Source organism: Triturus cristatus, chromosome 6 (assembly GCF_964204655.1).
Source record: "Triturus cristatus chromosome 6, aTriCri1.1, whole genome shotgun sequence".
Classification (NCBI taxonomy): domain Eukaryota; kingdom Metazoa; phylum Chordata; class Amphibia; order Caudata; family Salamandridae; genus Triturus; species Triturus cristatus.
The window spans coordinates 1,848,382,883-1,848,404,537 of NC_140589.1; the positions used below are offsets into that span (position 1 = coordinate 1,848,382,883).

Consider the following 21,655-nt stretch of genomic DNA (forward strand, 5'->3'; position numbering starts at 1 on the left):
TTTCCTATAGTTCAGTCTTTTTCTTCTCTAGTGAGAGGAGGTCAGGCCCTTCCTGAAGGTTAACTACCACCTTACCAGTACAGACGTTAGTAGTGGGACTTTCATCACTCACCTCTGGTGAAGGGGGTCTGGGGAAGGGTAGAGAGTTTTGGTCTTCACCTTCTTTCCCATCATCTTCGACTTGTGCCAAAACATCATCCTCATCCTCTTAAGGATTTTCTTCTGGGGGAATGGTCTTCCCTCTCTAACTTTTCTTTCTCATAGGAGCTTAGGGCTCTCTCAAGCTCCTCTTTTGTGGTTGTCTTTGGAAAGCCATGGGCCTATTTGTGCACAAGGCTCTCAGATCACTGATCTTCAGAGCTGGAAGTGTGGACAGGTCGAGGTTCTTTTCAGACTCCATTGTGCACTAACCTTTTGTCTGAAATTTGGGTCCTTTTTTTCAAAACTTCACAAAAACTTTAGAAAACTTTTCATTTACTTTGTAATGGGGGTCTACACACGCCCTAACAATTCCAATTGAAAAACGTTTTTTAGAAAAATCAAAATAAATAATGTGGGTCTAATGTCAATAGTGGATTTCTCGTGCAAAGTCACTTATGACCAAGTGATACTGTGAAACACAAGTTCAGGATCCCACCACCGTAACACTAATGAAGGAAAGTGCGTTATTGTGCAGTGACGCTTCACTATATAATAACTTCACTTTGCCCCAAATAGGTCCTTGGATTCACACTAATAAATCCCTAGCTCTGTCCTGGTAGTGTGGCACAGAGCTGTCAGGCTTTACTAGAGGTACATGTGTTAAGTATTTCAAAGCACCAACATGGGCGATAAGTATTTGACACGACTCAAAAGAAATCTAACACCAATTTATAAAAATAAAGCAGATTATTATATAAAAGTAGACACCAGAACTAACACAATCGTATGAATGTAACCGGGGTTATGGATTTTTAAAGGAAAAATATACCCATGCATTTCACTCCTGCAAAACATTAATGTTGCGGTCAGTGGGGAAATGGACTAATGGCAATCAGTCACTTGTAGGTTGAGTTCAGTGGAAACCACTGGGGCTAAAGGTGAAGTGAGTCCCAGTTCCAGACAGCTGATTTTTATCTGGCTCATGGGACCCGGGTACAGAGTAGTCCTGTCTGTCCCTGGTGCTGAAGCGAGTTCTGCAGGTGCTGACTTTATTGCTTAGACTGTGTTGGTGAGGAAGGGGATGCAAATTCTCAACAATGGGGCACCCTAGAGGGACAGCGTCGAACAAAGGTGGTGGCAGCCTGACTGGCCAGCAACAAACCTTTGCTGTGGCAAGCTCAGCCTTCGCTCAGTGCAACGTCCTGGAGTCCAGGGGAAACGGTAGATGGCTGAAACTTTCTGGAGGTTAGGTCTATGTTTCCAACAATGCACTAGAACATTTACATTTGGACATTTCGGTGGGCCCTATTGCCAGTGATTCTTTGGTCCCGGAGTGCGTTTCTTGGCTGTAGAGGCTAGTACCTCTAGCACAAGGGAGTTCTGGAGTTGTCTTTGGCTTGCAGAGGGTGTACCTCTTTTCTTTGGAACCGGTCTCTGGTCCAGGACTAGTTGTTGTTGTGCAGTTGCTCGGTCATTGCCACAGGTTTAGCCTTTGACACCTTTTCTTTGTGCAGGTATGGAAGTTGCAGACTTGGGTCTCTTCTTTGTCCTTTATGGAAGTTGATCCGATCTGAGGGTCTGGGGCCAGGGTAGCCCCTTGAATCCTAGATTTAGGGATGTAGGAACTAATACGCTAATGGGGTACTAGCCACAATGGCTCATCTATCCCTGAGGTGACCACTTCCTGGGAGGGTGGTACATATTCTACCTAGAATCCTCTATTCTTCCATTTTTAAAAATGGCTGAACCCTTCTATGGCTGTACAGACCAGATAGCCCACCTTAGGTGTTTGGCTAGCCTTCTCGAGGTGTACGCCTCCTGATTACCTAATTTTCCTGCCTGCCCAGGTTGCAAATGTGCCTGGGGTAGGGGGTTAGCTTTTCCTCCTAGGAGGAAGCCTACTTGTATATCAGAGGTGATGAAAGCTTTGAAGATCACCACTGTGATATGCCACTTCACTAGCCATCCTGTCAGGGAGGGAGGGGACACCTCCCGCCAAGGCAGGCCTTTGTTTCTAACTCCTAGGAGTGTTCCACCTCCCAGCAGGTGATCAGATTCCTGCCTTAGAAGCAGCACCTGCAGGCTGTCAGCCAGGGCACAGAAAAGACTGGGGCAACTGTGAGAAGTTGGCCTGATGTATGATGTCACTAGTTCTAGTGTACACCTTATATCAGTCCAAACAACCCTTATGGTGATTGGTTGTAAAGTCAACCTTATAGACCAGCTATCCTAGTGGTAGCATGGACAAGAGCAGTCTTAGGCTAAACTCTGAATGGCATGTGAAGCCAGCTGTGATACCATATATAATCCCTTGAATACCAAATGAAAGGACACCACAACAGATATATATATAAAATAAAGTGTATTTATTCTAGTCAAACCCTCAGCACTCTTTATGAGATTAGAGGTAAGTACAACACAGTCTTATTTAAGCATACATTAAGTCACACAGGTAAGTAATACAGTTAGGCCCTAGGGGCCACGCAAACCATATACTAAAGAAGTGGTATAAGGACCACTGTCACGGAAATAGGATAGGCCTAGGCCTAGGGAATCGCTGGAGCTACACTACACTAGCAACAGTTAGGAAGTGGGAGGCCCACGGGATTCAGGTGCAGAGTGGAAACACTCACGCGTAATGCGTAAAAGTCGATAGAATTACTAGCAGTTAGAAATTAACAGTTTAAGGACACTTCTGAAGCAGCTAGAGCAGGGGTCTCCAACCTTTTGTGTGGTGAGAGCTACTTCTGGTCAGTGAAAATCGTCGTGAGCTACTAAATCCCAAGCAACTCGCGCATTTTTCCGAGAGACCTCCCCCGCCCATTTTCATTGACGTTAAGCCTATTTCTTCAGAACCCATACTGTGGTTTGAACACAATAACACTGAAAGAAAAGACTTTGCATGTGTGCTGTTGGTAAACCGCTAGTTTACTTTACGATTTCAATTAATAGCTTCAAAATCAGGACCTATCAATAGCTGTCACTTAATTAATCATTGTAATGCAGCTCAATTAACAAACAAAAAGGAACAGAAATCTTACCTTCACTGTGGAACTGTATGATGTCCTCTAATGCTGTGTAATCTGGTAGCCGGGCGGGGGCAGTTGCGAAGAAGTCATTATAGTAGTGAAGTAGTCGCAGTGTGTGGCAGTCAGCCTGTGCAAAGCTTTGCTGAATCACAATTGATGATGGAGTTTTCTACTGCAGCTTTGACAAGATCGCTGTGTTTTTCAATTGCCAGATAAACTGAACTTCAGCTCTGTTTGGATTGGAAAGTAACGATTTTGTCCTCCACTCTTATTGCTCCCTTTACTTTGTAGGAGTGCCAGTAACCCAGGACTGCTGTACAAATTGCTTTGTTCTTATTCAACTATAAAGAACTTTGAAAGATGCTGAAGATTCTTCTCTTTGCTCTTTTTTTATCTTGATATCAATACACCAGGCCTCCAGTAAACACTGTTTTTTTCTTATCTTGTGCAGCAAATAAATGTTACATTTAGAAAGGTGCTGAAGATTCTTCTCTCCAACTACTTTTTTCTTGGTGTCTGAAACCCATGCCTGAACTACACATTGCTTTGTTCTTATCTTGTTCAACTACTAACTGTTACTAACAAAAGGAATTTTGAAAGATGCTGAAGATTCTTCTCTATAGCTATCTTTTTTCCTTGATCTCAATAAACCAGTCCTCCAGCAAACACTGCTTTGCTCTTGTGCAGCAAATAAAAAGTTGGAAAGGTGCTGAAGATTCTTCTCTCCAGCAACTTTTTCTTGTGTTTGTAAAACAGGCCTGCAGTACAAGTTGCTTTGTTTTTGTTCAATTATTACAAAATAAAAAACTGGTGGCTGAAGATTCTTCTCTGCAGCAACTTTAATCTTGGTGTTCATAATGAAACAGATACCTAGGTTTGGGATTTCACCAGGAACTGTCATTGAACAAGTATTGATTGCAAATGCATTCAAATTATTTCAGTGAGAGACTTGACACTGCATGGTGTCCACTAATGCCTTGTAATCTGGGGTGTAGCTTGAGAGGGCAACTCTTATGGAGTCATTTAAAGGTTCGTCAGTTAGACGTGTGCGAAACTTAGATTTTATGAAGTTCATATCCGAAAATGCTGATTCACAAAGATAGGTAGAGCCAAATAGGGAAAAAAGTTTTGATGCAGCTGTGTGGATGTTCTTAAACTTTTCAGCATCCACAAGACTCCAGAAATTAATGTCAGATTTCCTTGATTTCAATTCAATGTCATTTTGAAGTGTGACAATCTCCATTTCAATTGTGGCAGAGTCAAGATTCAAAAGCACACTAATTTTCTCTGAAATGTCACTAACATCCACTTCCATGAAGGGGTTTGAAGTGAACATCACACAGGGCTCCAGTTGGTCGAAATCACTAAATCTGTCACTGAACTCTTGATTAAGCCTCATGAGGAGGCTACTGTATTTTTCTATTTCCAGGACCTCAGCCTCAGCTTTGTTTTCTGAAAGGATTTGGAGCACAGAGGGAAAGTGCTGCATCTTTCTTTTCTGCACATGCTGTATCAAAAGGTTAAGTTTTGATTTGAAACTTTTCACAGAACTTACCATGTTGGTTATTGTCTTGTTTTTGCCTTGCAACTCGTAGTTCAATAAATTTAATTTTTCTGTCACATCAGTCAAAAAAGCTAAATCGAGCAACCATTCAGTGTTTGATAACTGTGTGGTATCTTCATTTCTTGACTCCATGAAAGCTTTGACTTCTGGCAATAACGAAAGGAATCTTCGCAGTATTTTTCCCCTGCTAAGCCATCGGATTTGAGTGTGCAGTAAAAGGTCACCATACTCGGCTGATAGTTCCTCAAGGAACAATTTGAAGGTTCGGTGCTGCTTGGCCTTTGCACAAATTGAATTAATAATTTTAACAACAGGAGTCATCACATGTTCAAACCCCATTACCTTGGCGCATATTGCCTGTTGATGTATAATGCAATGGTAGTTCAATAACGGAGGGAAATCAGGATCTGCTTTACAATTGGCAATGAAGCCAGAATGACGCCCTATCATTGCGGGTGCGCCATCAGTTGTTATTGCCACTAACTTTTTCAATGGGACATTTTGTTTCACAAAATAATTTTTCACCTCATTGTGGACGTCAGATCCTCTGGTTGTGGTTTCCAGAGGCAACAGAGTTAAAAATTCCTCTTTATCAGTGAAATCTTCAAAACCCATTCTAACGAAGATTGCCAACTGTGCAATATCTCTTGCATCAACAGATTCATCACATTGAAGAGAAAAATATTTGCATGACTTTAAATCCCGCTCTAACGGCTCTATCATGTTGGCCGATAATGCAGATACCCGTCTTGCCATAGTGTTTGACCCTAACTGCACATCTGAAATGGCAGACATAATTTCAGGGCTATTTTTAAAGTCTTTGAATAAGGAGTTGGCCATTAGAAGCATTGCTTCCTTCACAACGGCTCCATCTGAAAATGTTGCTTTGTGCTTGATCAAGTGATGAGTAACTATGAAGGATGCTTCAGTTGCCGCAGTGGCTTTCTTCGTTGGCTTTGTAAAAAAAGATTGCTGTGTCTGCAATGCAGATTTCAGTTCGTATACTTTTTGTGACCTCAGGCTGCTTCCTTTAGGGAACTTCCTATCAAAATGCATGTGCTTGGTTGAAAAATGCCTCTCAACATTGCCCTTTTTTCCCACTGCAACTTTTGCTCCACAGATCAAACATGCACAGTTATCTTTAATTTGTGTAAATAAAAAATCGTTCTCCCACTCTTGATGGAAGTAGTATGTCTTACTGCTCTTTGGTCTTTTGGAGGGACCTGGCTCTTCATCCATTATTGTAGTACTTAAAGCTGTAAGCAAGAATAGAAATGTTGGTGAAGTCAACATCCAATCCCAACAGGTAAGAGTACCATGTGGCCACCTTTAATTATGTAGTAGCAGCATGTCAGGCCATTTGTGATTAGCAGCCATACTGGTAAATTAAACAGCACATTTGGAAAAGAAGAGAACTAACTCACATCAGCTAAGTTTAATTATGAATACTGGATGACTGCTTTTCACAAATGACCCTACATTTGATTCAGCATGACCGAAGAGCCAAAAACTATTAGCTGTTATGTGGACTTAGCCAAATTCTGTAAATAGGAAGAGGTCTAGTTTGCACCGTCCTGTCCTACACTAAGCACATACCCATTTTTCTCAAAAGCCATTCACTACTAATAGCACAGCTGTCCACTGTGCTCAATCGCTACATACCCCTAAGGCACACAGGTGTAAACCTCTTCAAAAAGGTTTTTGGGAATGTGTGTGCATCAATCTGTCTGTGACTCTGTGTACAATCCTAGACATGGTGCTCCACTTTGACATTTTTTTTGTTGGCAGGCCAGAAACGCAGCAGCAGGTGATTTCTATATTTATATTGGCGCCCCCACATGAAGTCCGCCTAGCACCCGGTGGCATAGGTCACGCTGCCCTAGCTGCAGCACAGTACATGCAAGGACTTTTAATTTTAATGTCAGCTGCCACTGTGCTTTATTTCTGTTAAGGAAAATATTAAAGCACGGTGGCAGCCGATGTTTAAATCTAAGGTCCTTGCATGGGTGCATGCTAACCAGGCCTGCTAACAGCTGTCACAGTCATAAAAAAGCAAATATATAGCACCGCGCTATATATTTGCCTTTGCATGATAAACCCGTCTCACTTCCTTCCTTTCGCTGCTGTAACTCAGGCAAGTGTTCGCCTTCAGCCTCACCACTTTCAAAGATCACTTGTCACCAACCACTGGTGAGCAGAAGTAACAGAAATGCACTATCAACGGGGCATACCGCAACCACCATCCACCTCGCCCACACTCACAAACTGAAACTGGGGCTGCCGCTGGCAATCCTCGTTATGGTCTCCACTGCGCAGCGCCTGGGAGAACCAGGCCCGGAGCCTGTATTCTACTCCGAAATTGCGGCCCAGCAGTCGGCCGCCTGCCCGCCCCATGATGCATGCCCGCACACTGCATTGAATAAATCAAACATAATCCCGGGGTGCCCGCTGCCCATGATGATGCATGCATGCATCCCATTCCATCCCACCCCGACTGCTGGGCCTGGAACAGTCAGACTCACTTGCGGGTGTCAGAAGAGAAGACAGGGCAAGGATAGCCACTAGCCAGGGGCTAGAAATAATTCAATTATGGCCGGAGGTCGCACGGTACCTCTCAGTCATCTCTGACCTCTGTGACGGCACACGCACTTTTAATCGCACGAGCCGCAATGCGCATGACAATTGGTGGTCATCAGCCCCACCCTAGGGGTGAAGAGAAAGATTGTGCAGACGCGGAGGAGGGGAAATCTGCGCACTGCGCACCATCACCATTTCCGCTGAGGGGGCCCCTGGAGCCCGCCCCACCCCTGTTTAATTTATGAAGTTTACTAGAGCGAGTGTCAGCTTATCAGTTATGTAACCTATGTAGTAATGAATTTCCTATAAAAAATTCCGAGACACTCACAGATGTCTGTGTAATAATCAATGCTTACTGGCTCCAAGCTGACGGGGGCCCCTGGAGCGCGGGGGCTACGGGGGCCTGTGTCACGCCCCTGGGCGCGTGAATCGGGGGAAAAACCTCATGTTCGTCAGGCAATAATAATGAATAAGAATGTTACATTTTTGACTAACAACAGGCATCCACTGCCACCGCAATATCGGCCCAGCCCCAGTCAGTGCCTGAAAGGACTTTTCATTTTAAACGTTGCCTGCCACTGCGCTTTTTTACAGAAGGCAGATCTACAGTACAGTGGTAGACAACACTAAAATCAAAAGGCCTTGCAAGCACTGAGTGCTTTTACCCAACGACTCGGCCCCTCTTACCTCAGAGCTGCTCCAGGAGGCCCAGGTCAGTGGAGTGGAAGATGATGGAAAGCGCGGTGCCAGCCTGGCAAAGGCAGGTGGCTCGTTAGTAGAAGGAATAACGTCACGGTCTTCAGCCCACCCCGCCCCAGCTAAGCTCACTACAGCCAATCAGAGCAGCTGGTTTCTGTGAGGGCGGGCAAGGGCTGTTTACTTGTGGAAAAGGGCTGAAAGTTGTCAAAGAAAATGATGGGATAAAAAATAAATTTGTAACTGACGTCTCAATAATTAAATGGCAGCGCGAGCTACTCTCAGAGGGTCGGCGAGCTACCGGTAGCTCGCGATCGACCTGTTGGAGACCCCTGAGCTAGAGAGTCGAGACTCGGAAACTAGACCCTAGGATAGTCACTACCCTTGTGAGCACCGAAGTACCCAAGTTACCTAGCCCACGGGCTGCGGGTGCATAGGTGTGAACTTGCGTCGGGTTTCGTCGTGGACTTCTATGGATGCCTGAAGGAAAGTTGCTGACAAGCAGTCAGTGAAGAGTGTCCGGTGGATCCCAAGGCTGGGATCAAGAAGAGAGGGTACCTGCAAGCAGAAGGGACAGAGTCAAGGTCACTAGCCAGTGACCACGTGGAACCAGGAAGGAACCAGGCGATGTCGTGAAGATTGCAGGTGAAAGGTGAAGCTTGTCGCTGCAGCCACGGGTACCAGGAGACGTTGAGGACGACCAGGACCAGGAGGCGAGCTGTCCCACGAAGGCTCTTGCTGTCGGCGGCGTCGAAGTCGAACTAGGACTCACCAAGCCTTGGCAAGCGGAACCCACGAAGAACGGAGGACTTGCTTCTGGTGCAGACCAGGAAGGTCTGGGGTGCTTCTCTTTTGCAGAGAAGCGGGAGCCAGTCTGGAGGAGCCAAACCAGCAGTGAAGATTTCAGGGAGCGTCGTCACAAAGGACACTAGCCAACGGGCAAGCAACCGGACAGACGCGGCAAGCAGAAAAATGCAGAAGGGCCCACGCAGGACTCGTGGAGTGTGGGGGGCTGATCTTCGGTGCAGATGGTGCTTGGGGTTGGGGCTTCTCAATCCCCGGTGCACAACTTCGAGGGTGCCTCAGAAGCTGCGCTGGAAGATACTAGCCACTTTTCCCAGGTAGCCGGTCCCACGTCTCTCGTCGCCTCCACGGATCTCATCTCGGCTGTGGATGTGGATCAGGGTCGGAGAAGTCTGGAAGTCAAGGCTCTGGTCAGGCTCTGCGGTCGGTCCCTCGTAGAACTTCAGCAAAGCAAAGGGTAGTCTCTTGATGGTGCCTGTTTGCACAGGGTAGCCACTCCTTGGCCACAAGGGAGATTCTTCAGTCTTCTTCTTTCGTCGAATGTCGAAGGTCCAGAGTTTCTGTTCAAGTTGCAGGTTCAGGATAATCTAATCTCCTGGGGCCCAGCTACCACTCTTATCCAAATCTGGGGGGCTGGGTTACCTGCTAGGTCACGCCTTATGGGTGGGACCTGGGAGGGGGGTGGATACACCCCCTTCCCTTTGTCCAGTTTCGCGCCAGGACTGGGGCTGGAGTGCCCCAGCACCGGTTTGGACTGGACTATGCACGGGACACCTTGTGTGCCCCAGGCATGTCTCATTCTTTTCATCCCTCCCTGCCCCAATACACTAAGGCTTGTCTGGGGTGGTGCTCGCACCTCCCAAGGCAGGAAACCTATTGTCCAAGCGTCCCTTGCCGGGATCACTCTCAGCAGCAGGAGGTCAGACTCGTGTCTGTGGCAGCAGCATCCATTTTGTGATGCTGGGGCTCTGGTTAACTTTAACCGGGTAAGTAGGTTACAACATGTCTTCTCCCTCTAGAAGGGAGGGATAATATCCCCATCCTCAGAAATGGGATGGGGGTATTATTCCAAAGTGTTAGACACCTTACACGACATGTTTTGATAAAGCCAAACCATAGTTACCATAACCGTTTAAGATTATAAGGCACTTTAAGAGTATATGGTAGGCAATATCATAGAACAGCTATAAGGACATGGTTCCGAAAGCTGCAGACAGGCTCAGCTCATGCTAGAGCACCATCTCACATGTTACCAAGCACTCTGCCTCCAGGATTGTTAAGGCCTGCCATAGGAGTGGCTGATAGGTACACATGTGTCTATATGTAAGTTAGGTATAGGAATACTACACCTAAGCAAGGAGTGATTACACGACCTTGCCCCAGCTGAGCGATCAGCCAGTTGTGTCGTAATGGAAGGCCAGGCCAGGGGTGGCATAATACATGCTGCAGCCCCTGGTAGGCCTAGGGTACACCTATGCCCTGGGTACCTAAGGTACACTGTACAGGGGCCAATAAGGTGATCCTATCCAAATGGGTTATGTACCTAAAGTACATAGTATCAATTTAGAGAGAGAACAGCAGGGCTGTGGGTCTGATTAGCAGGCCCACAGCCACATCTAAGTCGAAAACCAGTAAAGCAAAAGCAAAAAGTGGGGGTGAACATAGAAAGCAGACCCTACTCTCCTACAGCAACCAGGTGGGCAACCTCTAAGGTATCCACATGAGTGCATGCCACATTAAATACGCCTTTGGGAGAAAGTCAGGTTTGATGAGACAAGTTATTAGATACCAAACATGACACTCACTCTTCACTGGTTCCATAATGGAGCTGGCCCATGTTATCCTTTAGCCCCCCTGAACACCTATAGTAGCCCCTATTGGAATGGGGCTACTATAGGGACATAGAAGCTTCCACTTATATGTCCACACCTTTAATATAATGGAACCTGCCTCCTGGGCACCGGAGGCTCATCTTATGGGTGCCTGGCATATATTAAAATAATGTTGTGTTCTTGTCACTCGTGGTGAGCGCAAAGTCGAGTTTGAACAGTTTGCACTGCTCATACAGTCTGCAATGGCAGGACTGCTGTCAACTTTTTTTCACAATCAGTGATTCAGACTCTGTTGACCACTTTAACTCCTATGCCCAGGGTACCACTGTTATCACTTACTAGGGACTTATGGGGATAGGGGTGGAAGTCCTTTCCAATTGTGGTTACCAATTCACATGCATCCTCTTTTAGGCAGAGAACACTGGCACTGGAGCGTGGTTAGCAGACTCCAGCACACTTTCACAGTCACAACCATCAGAATTGGAGAAAAAGTGTGGGGTGACCATACAAAAAGGGCACTTTCCTACACATAGACTTCATATGTATGCTAGCATTCTACAGAAACAGAGAGCATATCTAAGAATCACCTTAGCAATAGGTACATTATAGTAAACTCTAGTGGCGGCTCCTCTGCTAAGGCAGAGGTCAATCACCCCTCTGCTTTTCAGCAGTGTAAATAAAGGAAAAATAAAATGATAATAACTAGGTTATTATCATTTTAATTTTTCCTGCTGCGGCAGCTTTGCGGGGTGGGCGGAGCTGCTCTGCTCAGAAAGCAGGAGGACGAGTGGTGGGCACTCTATAAGTGCGCTTGAAAGTTGGCTAGCCATCTTGGCCGGCCAAACAGTCATGCGCACTTTGTATGTTTTCCACCCAGGCAGCATTACATCCTGGGTGGAGAAGATGCCCGTCAGAGCGCTGTACCGCAGCACTCAGAGCAATCACAACACTACATTGCAGCATTGTGATTGGCTTAGGGGAGCCTGAGTAATTCCTGTTCTGGCCCGACTTGGAGGAAAGCTGCGGTGATAAGGTACGTTTATTTTTCTTTTTTCACACACCCTTACCTAGATTTCAACTCAATACCAGATCTCTACTGAGCTCACATATCGGATGTTTGCATTAAGCATTTTAAATCTATCTATGAAGATCCTGAACCTGCTTAATTAATCATCAAGTGAGGTGTGTCAGATTTAAGTTTAATTGGGAGGAAGTGAGAAATACTATTATGGCCTTGTCGACTAACAAAGCTCCAGAAATAAATGGGTTAGTGGGTGATCTGTTTAAATCTAACATAGAGTTGTGGTCACCCTTTGTTACTATCCATTTTAATGCGGGAATGAGCCAAAGGTTTCCGGAGACTTAATCGCATTCAGTGATTGTACCTGTTTTCAAGAGAAAGTTGGAGTTAGGATCCAGGCTGTTATTGGTCCAGATGTTGAGGTACAAATATTAAGTTGATTAAGTTGAGTGGTTCTGAATCAACTACGCAGCTGGGCTGAGCAACAGAATGTGCTTTTGGATCTACAGTATGGTTTTAGGTCCGGAGTAGGGATGGTTGGCTAATGTTTAAAGCTTTATCTGGTAGTGTCATACAGTTCCTAGGAACCTCAGTTCAGCCTTCGATAGGGTGAAAAGAGACTGTTTTAAGCTCTTTGTGGGTAGAGCAGGATATTATCTCCCGACTGAGAGCATTGCATCATAATTTGAGGGCCTCACTACGCTACTTGGAAGAAGGAGAATGTTCTTTACCCTTTAGTTTGAAAAGGGTGTCCGACCGTGCTGTATTTTAGTCTCTTTTTTATTTCCTCTTTACAGTAATTTTTGGGACTAAAACCTGATCAAAGTAGGGACAGATATATCTAGCATGGGTAAGAGTCCCCTGGCTGCATTATCGTATGCTGATGATGCTGTGCTCATTTCAAGAGCTGCCATGGGCTTGCATCAGCTTTTGGACTCGTTTGTGGAGTTCATGGATAACCTGAATTTAAGTACCAATGTAAAAAAAATCTCAGGTCGTAGTGATTAGGCCCAAAATCACTAGATCCAGGACTTTTTATATTAAGGGCTCCTCTTTAAATAAAGTAAGTACCTTTTTTACTTAAGCATCTTATTTTATGCTGCCTTGTCTTTTTCCTTGCTCTTGAAACATAGACGCTCATCCTTTGCTAGGGGGATACAGTGTTTTTGACTTTGCTAAGCACTTGGGTCATAAATCTATAGAGGCTATGATTAAAATATATAATGCTAAATGCATTTCTATTGCCACCTTTGTATGCGATATTTGGGGATCTATCTCTGTACAATAGCTCAAGAGAAAGAAGAAAATAAATTCATGATAAGGCTGTTATCCAAACCAAATAGTGTAGCATAAGAGCTGATTCATGAAGAATTGGGCATGAGTTATATATCTGACGTGATAGAGCTATGCCCTTTGATGTTTTGGCTGAAGGTCTGGCCTAAACCTCGCTATGCCCTTTGCTACTGTGGCTGAAGGTTTGGCCTAAACCTCATAGTAAGTTAAACCGTCTTATTGTGAGGGATTGACTCGATCTCAATAATGCACTTTCAATTCCATGGCTGAAATTTATAGAGGTGAATTTTAGGGCTCTTGATCACCCTAAGTTATTTAACCAGCTGTCTAAAATCACCAAGGTTGACGTGACCTGGACTACTAAAGCTTTTACTAAGAGGAGGCAGATGGAGAGTGAAGCGTGGGCGATGTTGAAACAGCCCGTAAGGCACTCTGTCGTGATTCAAACTACTTTGTCAATCAAGCCATATTTATGTACTGGGTTATCAAACTAAAACAGATATTTTCTTACTAGATTTAGTATGAATCTCCTTCATCATTTATTGATCGTGCCAACAGGAGAGACAAAAGATTCTGACATTTTCCCGTGTAGATGTGACAATGTTTCCGCATAGAACACTTTGCATTTATTATGTTTTCTCCAATGTATAGAGTACTCAGAAATGGTAATATTGACCCTATTCTAAAGATGCTTAATTTTAAACAGGTAAGGCCAGCGCTCTTATATCTACAGATTTTACTGGATATGAAAGTCTGTTATTCAGTTATTTGTTTTCTTGTGGGGGCAGTGAGAGAGAGAAGAGTTTTAGGTGATAAATGAATTGTGTCCAATTTAAAAAGAAAAATGATGAAATGGTTTTTATGAAGTGAATGAGATTTTTTCTAATCTTTACTCAAAGTATGATGTTTGTTTGGTGATCTTGCACTTTTATGGTTTTAAAGTAAACCGAATAAAGTTGGTTGATTGACTATGAGTTGTGTGATAATTATCACACCCTCGAACTCTTCCACTAATAAATGATGGCTAGTCAAACCTACAAACATTTTTGGGAGGAGGGGAAAGCCCATAAACAAAGGCAACACATGCTGAATTTGGTGTGTTAAACAGTGATAAAGCAATCTATGCCTCATCTTCAGATTCAAACCTTAGAATAGGAGATATTTACCATAGGTAATAAATATATCATCCTTGGGTTAATGCTAAATACTCCATCCTGTTCTGCCCAACCTTAAAAGAGGGCCTTAGTGTGCACCTAGCAAATGGAATATTGACATCCTAGCATGAAAATACTGATTGGTAAAACCATGTGTCAATCAAGCACAGCTGAAGAAAGATATTTATTGAGCACATTGGAGAATATTGTGAATAATCTATCAGTTGTAAAGCTAACTTACTAACCGGATATAGTTTTCAAATCCATTATTCATTCATCCATTTCAACCTCACAATCACCACACAGGATTCTCCTTCCAGTTTCAAGGCAATCTTAATGACCTTCAGTGTCTGTGGGTGATCTTTAAAACTAGTACAATGTAATACTTGCCCGAGTTCTAGAGAACAAAGTGAGGAAGCCCAACTTCTTGGGCAGGGTTTCCAGCGTGTTCAATCCCCCAGAATTTATTGTAAAGAAAAATGCGATCAAGTATTGGATTTTAAAGCATAGTTTTCACACTCATTTGCTCAAAATCCATTAGTGTGCCTAGCCAATGAAACCTGATGTTCCTCAGGGATTGTCCAAATTTTTTCAAAATGTACAGTGGGATGCCACTCATATCAACGGGCGCCCCTTATCGTAAAAATTATGTCCATTATGCCAGTGCCACCATTTTGTTGCTGGTGTCCAACATTCCAAGAGTTTCTTCGATTCTGACAATGTCACATTTTGCCACAAGAGCCTCTTAGTCCAAGAATTACATCTAATATGCCAGTGCTAGCATTTGTCCATGGGTACCCCAAATGACAAGAATTATCTTCAGTATGCCAGGGCTAGCAGAATACTTGAAGGAGTAACAAACTCACTAATACTTACATAGACTCATTTACACTGCTTTTCTCACTCACTCTCACTCCCTAACTGATTTACTCTTACTGCTGCTCTCACTCACACTTACTCTTACAGTCTAAGGGCCAGATTCACAAAGGTAAATTTAGATTAAAAGTTTAGACCTGAAGTCTAAGTTTAGACCTAAGGTCTAACTTTTCTAGTAGAAAAGGTAAATGTTTGGTCTAAGTTTAGTCTAAAATTTAACTTTACTACTAGTAAAGTTAGACTTTTGGCCTAAACAAAGACTTCAGGTCTAACTTTAGATTTTGGTCTAAATTTACCTTTGCGAATCGGGTTCCATCTCTCTAATTCGATTAGGATGCCCGCCACCCTAACGGGAATCGGGACCGCCTGACAGGCTGTCGGCGGTTCCTACGAGGCACTACAATGCGACTGCCACCACGGTGGTAACAATGCCTATAGTTTGCATTGCGGCGGGTGCTGCTGGCTGCAGCTCCCTCCGCAATAGCCGCTGGCTGCAGCACCCGTTGCAATACAAAATAGGGACACTGCACATATCCCTGTACTACGTGGAAGGCACCATGCGGTGCCTGCCACAGAGTGCTGGGATATGTAGGGGGCCACTTATGCCCCCTAGTGCCCTTATCAAACTGCCAGGGGGGGTATGGGGACCTGCTACAGGCCCCCAAATTCCCTTTCCGCCTGCCTTTTCATGGTGGGTTCACCGCCTTGAACGGGCCGGTGGAAAAGCACATTGTAATGCTTACGGCGGTGCCTGGTAGGTGCCGCCACCATTGTAGGCTTTACTCCGCCTCCGATGGACCGTCGGGCTTCTTGAGCGCATTGGATCCGTGGGGGTTGGTCTTTCCGACCACCACGCAGTCGCCCGCCATGCAAATGTGGCTGGCGGAAAAATGTTTGCGATGGCGGTGGGACCGCCACCGACGGGCTGTCGGTGGCGGCCCATCGTCATCATAATTGGGCCCTTATAGTCTCACTCATTCTCCTTCTGACTAACATATACTCACTTACAAATGCACTCACCGTCACCTTTTCCCAATTATTCACCCACAATTTCCCGGTTCACTCACTCAATTTCACTTACAAATACGTACAGGCATAAACACTTACATACACACACTCTCTCTAAACTACACACAGGCAATCGTATCATTCATGGATACCCTGGACACTGCGAGTTTGAATCCTAAATCACCCAGTCTAAGTTTACAGGCGATTCTGCATGGAATCATTAATGGGGAAAGCACTGAGGTACAACTGACCACGGAGCCCAGGGCTTAGATTTCACCAGCCCTGGAGAACTTCAGTCATAGCTGGTACAAGCAAATTTCTATGGCTGCGCTACCCATCTGACAGTCACTGACTCAAGCAAGCTGTTGCTCAATGCGAGGGTCAGCATTTTATTACATCAGGAGTGCATAATGGGCTATTATTTACAGTTAGTATGATAAAATATAGTGAGGAAACAAGTAGGGCAGAGCACCAGGCACCGATGGCGAGTAATCACTGGTTACCTTCCCAGCTAAAAAGAACCAAAAGAACAATGTAATGCATTTTCCAGAAAACGAATCCCTAGATTCTTGTCTCTAATTTACCTTCTTCCCCATCTGGGCACTCCCAATCTCTGAGCTGTCAAAGCAGTCAGGGTTGATGAGGCCTGAAGGTGTTCTTCAGGGAACACTTTCTGTTCATTGTATTGTATATTCAGCAATAGATGTTCGGTGAGGGCTGAGGAACACCAGTGGCTCTGGGGTCCAGGTCACTGGCCTAACAAGTAGAGAACCTGTTATTTCACTAGCTACTCAGTACTCAGTAGTTCCTCAGCTATTCGTGGTGCTGATCTTTCCAGTTGTCTCACAAACTTTGCTGCAACTACACCAGGTCTGCAAAGCTCCCCAAGCCATTAATGATCGTCTGCTGTTAACTTGTGTTCTCCTGTTTGAGAACACAAAGCTGATTACTGCATTGGAGCCTTCTGTAGGTGCACCTCAGCAAGCATTCCCACCCCTGAAGAGTCTCTTAGGCCGGCAGTATTAGATCAAGTCAAAACAGTATCCCTGTGTGGTCAAAGTGCACTCTAGTACAGTAGACCTGTGCTGCCCTGCTCTTCATTTTCATTGTGCATGATGCTCTCACTAACCATAGATTCAGTTCTTCACCTTGAGGACTTTACTCCTCACATAATTATTGTCATTGAACAACCCACATGTAACATACGTATAAATATATCATGTGTTGACATTTAAAAAGAAAAGATCTATATAATAAAATCACCATTATTTTGCAAACACGATGATAACAAATCTTGAATCATGTCTTGACTTGAGCTTCTGCTCCTTAAGTTATTTGTGGACACCTGCAGTCAGTTAGTGAATGCTGAAATGAAAGAGGTCATGTATGAGGGTACTGTAGTGATGCATAAGTATAGTATGAGTGTCCATTGTTATACATACTGCAGGCAGCCCAAAGGTTTGTGCGTCACCCAGTAACTCCTGATGCCTATGCATTTCGATCTCCATTCTGTGAGACAACAGCTCAATGAGATCTTCCTTGGGGCCCAAATTGTTGATTTTTCAGAGAATAGATAAGCCAGGAAGCTTAGTACTTCTTCTGATGCTGAACACTAGGCGGGAAAACTATTCCTATTTGTTGTAGAGATGTTTAAAAATACATTGCACAGTTGCCATCTTGTTTTTGCTCATGTTATCTGCTTATGCTGTCTTGTTCCAGCTGGTAAATGCAGGGTGGTTGTTTTCTGTAGTTGGGAGACCTTGTCTCTTCTCGACCCATGGAATGCAGCGTCTCTTGGCCATCTTTGTATTGTTGTTCTTATAAATTGTAAATTTGATACTTGTATAGCGCACTACTCACCCACAAGGGTCTCAAGGCGCTTGTACGAATACCGCTGTGGAACCCATCCTGGCTTTCCCTGTGAGGCGTCCACTCCTGGGCACCCACAAGGTGGAGGCCAGGCATCCTTAGCGTTGTGGGGGCCGTTGTGGAGATTAAGCAAGCTATTGCCCAGAGTTGCAGAGTGGGACTCCATGATTGGAATAGGCACCGAGGCGAGAATTATCAGGTCCGTGGAATTTTGAGCCCAAGACCCGCTGAGGCGGGGAATTGAACCCTGGTCCCGGGCTAGACCTCTGCATCAGGGTCTGCCGCTCTAATCATTGAGCCACACTTCTCCACTTATAGTGTAGTAGACCTGTGCTGCACTGCTCCTGCCCTGCTTTTCAAAAATTCTGACTAACTCAGTATGTTGTCCTACAGAGGAGTGGTAAATTCTGGTAGAGATGGGATTGACCCACTGAGGTCTCTTATTTTAATTAACACTGGATTCATCTTTAAAGTTGAACGTTTCGGTGATTGCACAATCGCTGATATTTATTTCTTATCAAAATCCCCACAGGCAGTTTCAGTGTTGCAAAATATCTGTTTTTATCTTAGGAAACAAGCCTAACTGAAGAAAACCCGTTTATAAATGCACTGCCTCTGTAATAATGTTTCTTATTTTGACATAAACATTTTTAAAATAGTTCTATTTGTCTGGTGCTCTTTCTCCATTTGTCACTATCAGGGTCAGCCTTCCCTCCTTCTCCACCCGTGTTTTCCAGTAAATCCCAGTCACAGGAGCGATTCAGGTATTGCTGCCGACATCATGATGAAGACTCCTGGCGTCATCTTGCTTCTTGCTATCCTCTTTGTGCTTCCTGTGGAGGGATTGGACCCTCCTCCAGGTGAGTGCATAGTGATTGGGCTTTCAGTACTCTACATATCTGATTGGATGTTGTGTCTCTGACTTAATTCTAAGTGAAAAAAAATGATCTTGTGTCAGGGACGTCCGGACTACTCCAACGAGTGAAGTCTGCCGCATAGCGGTTTATCTAAGAAAGGGAGTGAGGAGCTTGAGTGTCGAGGATGAAGAATGTCTATTCAGTGTATTTGTGTCAGGGACATAACGTAGGTGTCTGAAGTCAGTGAGATGCACGTGGCAGCTTTCCCCCAGACCTTTGTACTTATTTTTTGTTTTTGAGTTTTATATAGCGCAAACTAGACCTGAGACACTGGGTATCAGAGCACTTTAAATGAGCACCAGTTTTGTTACAGAAGTACACATTCATTTTTGTTAGGCACAGGGAGATAAAGTGATTTGCCCAGAATCACAGGATATTGGGCATTGTTGCCGAGACTCGAACCCGGTTCCCCAGCTTCAAGGTCGACCACTCCAGCCGTAAGGCTAGTGCCCGATCTCACAGTGAGCAATGGAGTAAAAGGGAGCATTGTTTTGATTTTTTCCATTGACTTTCATACATTACTGCACGAGAAGATCAATGGCAGTATTACAGCTGCCAGGTTTCACAGATGTAAGCTTGACTAGCTGCTCCAGGCCTGGTTTTTGAGTTTCATTCTGAGACTTGTAGTTCTGATTTTAAAACCAGGTAAACACAACTACAAATCTAAATTCAAGAAAACCATCAAGTGGTTCAGCCAGTTGCACATGGACTTGGAAAACTTGCAAGGCTGTGTCATGATAATGTGGAATTCAAGACCTCAGATGGTACTAGCAGACCACCACTGCCAAAAATGAGCAGTCCTGGGTCCGCAATAATCACTGTTTTCAAGTGTGCCAGTCCAGTTGAAGTGAACCTACACTACAACTGCTGGTATGCTTTTGGTTGCTACAGAGAAGCCCTGGACTTGGATACGCTCTGCCTGGCATGGACATGTAAAAGTAACAATGTCAGTGCTGAGGACCTGCTCCCCCACTTGATAATCTGTAGTTGTTTGTTGCCCCCAGCAGCCAGTGATGCCAGAGCCACTGGTCCAGACTGAAGTTTCCATTGAAATCAGATGAGGTAGAGACAGTTTTGAGGGTTTTGGGACTGTGGTACACATCTAATGTGGAGGGTGAATCTGACTCCCAAAAGGAGGACGCATTGACAGCATATCTCTAACCTGCGCAAAAGAAAGTTATCCTTTCTGGGGTGTGTGTGTGTTTATGTGTGTGTCAGGTGAATATTACAACAGTGGCCTTAACCTGTAATCTTAGGACCCCTGGGGGTCCATGACTGTTTTATGAAATAAAAAATATTTCAATGAAAATTAATACAGTATATACAAATAAAGATGCAAAACTGAAAATTTGAAAACTTTTTCTAATTTGGTTGTGAATTTAACAAAATATTTCAATATTTGATCATTTGGTGTGTACTTGTTTTTGTATTTTTGTGCATTGTTTTTGAGGTTTAAATCATTGAAATTGATTAGGCTGGGGGTCTCTGGCTGCCAATAATGACTCGGTGGGTTGATGGTATGGTTTGCCAGTCCGGATTCTAGTAGTGATTCGGGTCCACAGTAGTCAAAAGGTTAAGAACCCCTTTAGTACAACACCTGTATTGAAATAGAGCTTCTTGAGTCGAGGTAGCGCAAATGAAATCTCCTTTGACATATCCTGGAGTAAAATGTGCTTCTCCAACTTTGGATATTTTATATATTCACAGGTTTGAATCATTCCTCGTCGTCAGGCAGGGAATACCAGGTACACCAAAATTGCAGTATACAGTGTAAAATGACAGTATACTGTGTAAAATGTCCATAGGCCTGAAACATTGTAGATTTAGTAATACATCCATCTCATTTGAAAGCAACCAAACTTTAGCCAGTGAGGTGGTAGCTTAAGCTCTCCTACTCCCCATAGAGGTCACCGTATCTCAGATTTCTACTGCAGGTCATGTGTGTAGGAATCCCCTGACAGAGCTCTGCTCTAACCTTTCTTTGAACCCAGAATGTGTTACTTCTCCAGTATTTGGGGTGTCTTTCATAGATTCACATGCTTGAATATTCCCCGTCGTCGAAGTGGGAGTCCCACGGTATATAAAAAGCAATAAGTGTCATGTATATACATAAACATACATAACCACATAGTAGCATATATATAACCAAATAAACTTTATATACAATTCAGAAATAACATATCAAGTGAGAATACCATAGGATAGTATTGACACATAGGAAAGCATTGAGAAAAAGAATCACTTTGCTGACATATCATTGTCGTTTTATAGTCCAAATTCCAGCCAATCAGTGTGAGAAGTTGGCCTGATGTATGATGTCACTAGTTCTAGTGTACACCTTATATCAGTCCAAATACCCTTATGGTGATTGGTTGTAAAGTCAACCTTATAGACCAGCTATCCTAGTGGTAGCATGGACAAGAGCAGTCTTAGGCTAAACTCTGAATGGCATGTGAAGCCAGCTGTGATACCATATATAATCCCTTGAATACCAAAAGAAAGGACACCACAACAGATATATATATATAAAATAAAGTGTATTTATTCTAGTCAAACCCTCAGCACTCTTTATGAGATTAGAGGTAAGTACAACACAGTCTTATTTAAGCATACATTAAGTCACACAGGTAAGTAATACAGTTAGGCCCTAGGGGCCACGCAAACCATATACTAAGTAAGTGGTATAAGGACCACTGTCACGGAAATAGAATAGGCCTAGGCCTAGGGAATCGCTGGGGCTACACTACACTAGCGTCAGTTAGGAAGTGGGAGGCCCACGGGATTCGTGTGCAGAGTGGAAACACTCACGCGTAATGCGTAAAAGTCACTAGCAATAGTACAGTTTAGAAAACGGTAGATTTAGGACACTTCCGG

The 21,655-nt window shown here is 44.1% G+C and overlaps 1 protein-coding gene across 1 annotated transcript; it reads right to left on the minus strand.

The window, feature by feature from the left end:
• Positions 1–4,107: 4,107 nt before the first annotated feature.
• LOC146822180 (general transcription factor II-I repeat domain-containing protein 2-like) lies at positions 4,108–5,457 on the minus strand. The gene has a single exon (XM_085609975.1). It carries the CDS (start codon positions 5,455–5,457, stop codon positions 4,108–4,110), a length of 1,350 nt encoding a protein of 449 aa, XP_085466101.1.
• Positions 5,458–21,655: the final 16,198 nt, after the last annotated feature.

Coding starts and splice junctions, on each gene's coding strand:
- LOC146822180 (XM_085609975.1), bottom strand. CDS start 5,457: ATGATAGAGCCGTTAGAGCGGGATTTAAAGTCATGCAAATATTTTTCT.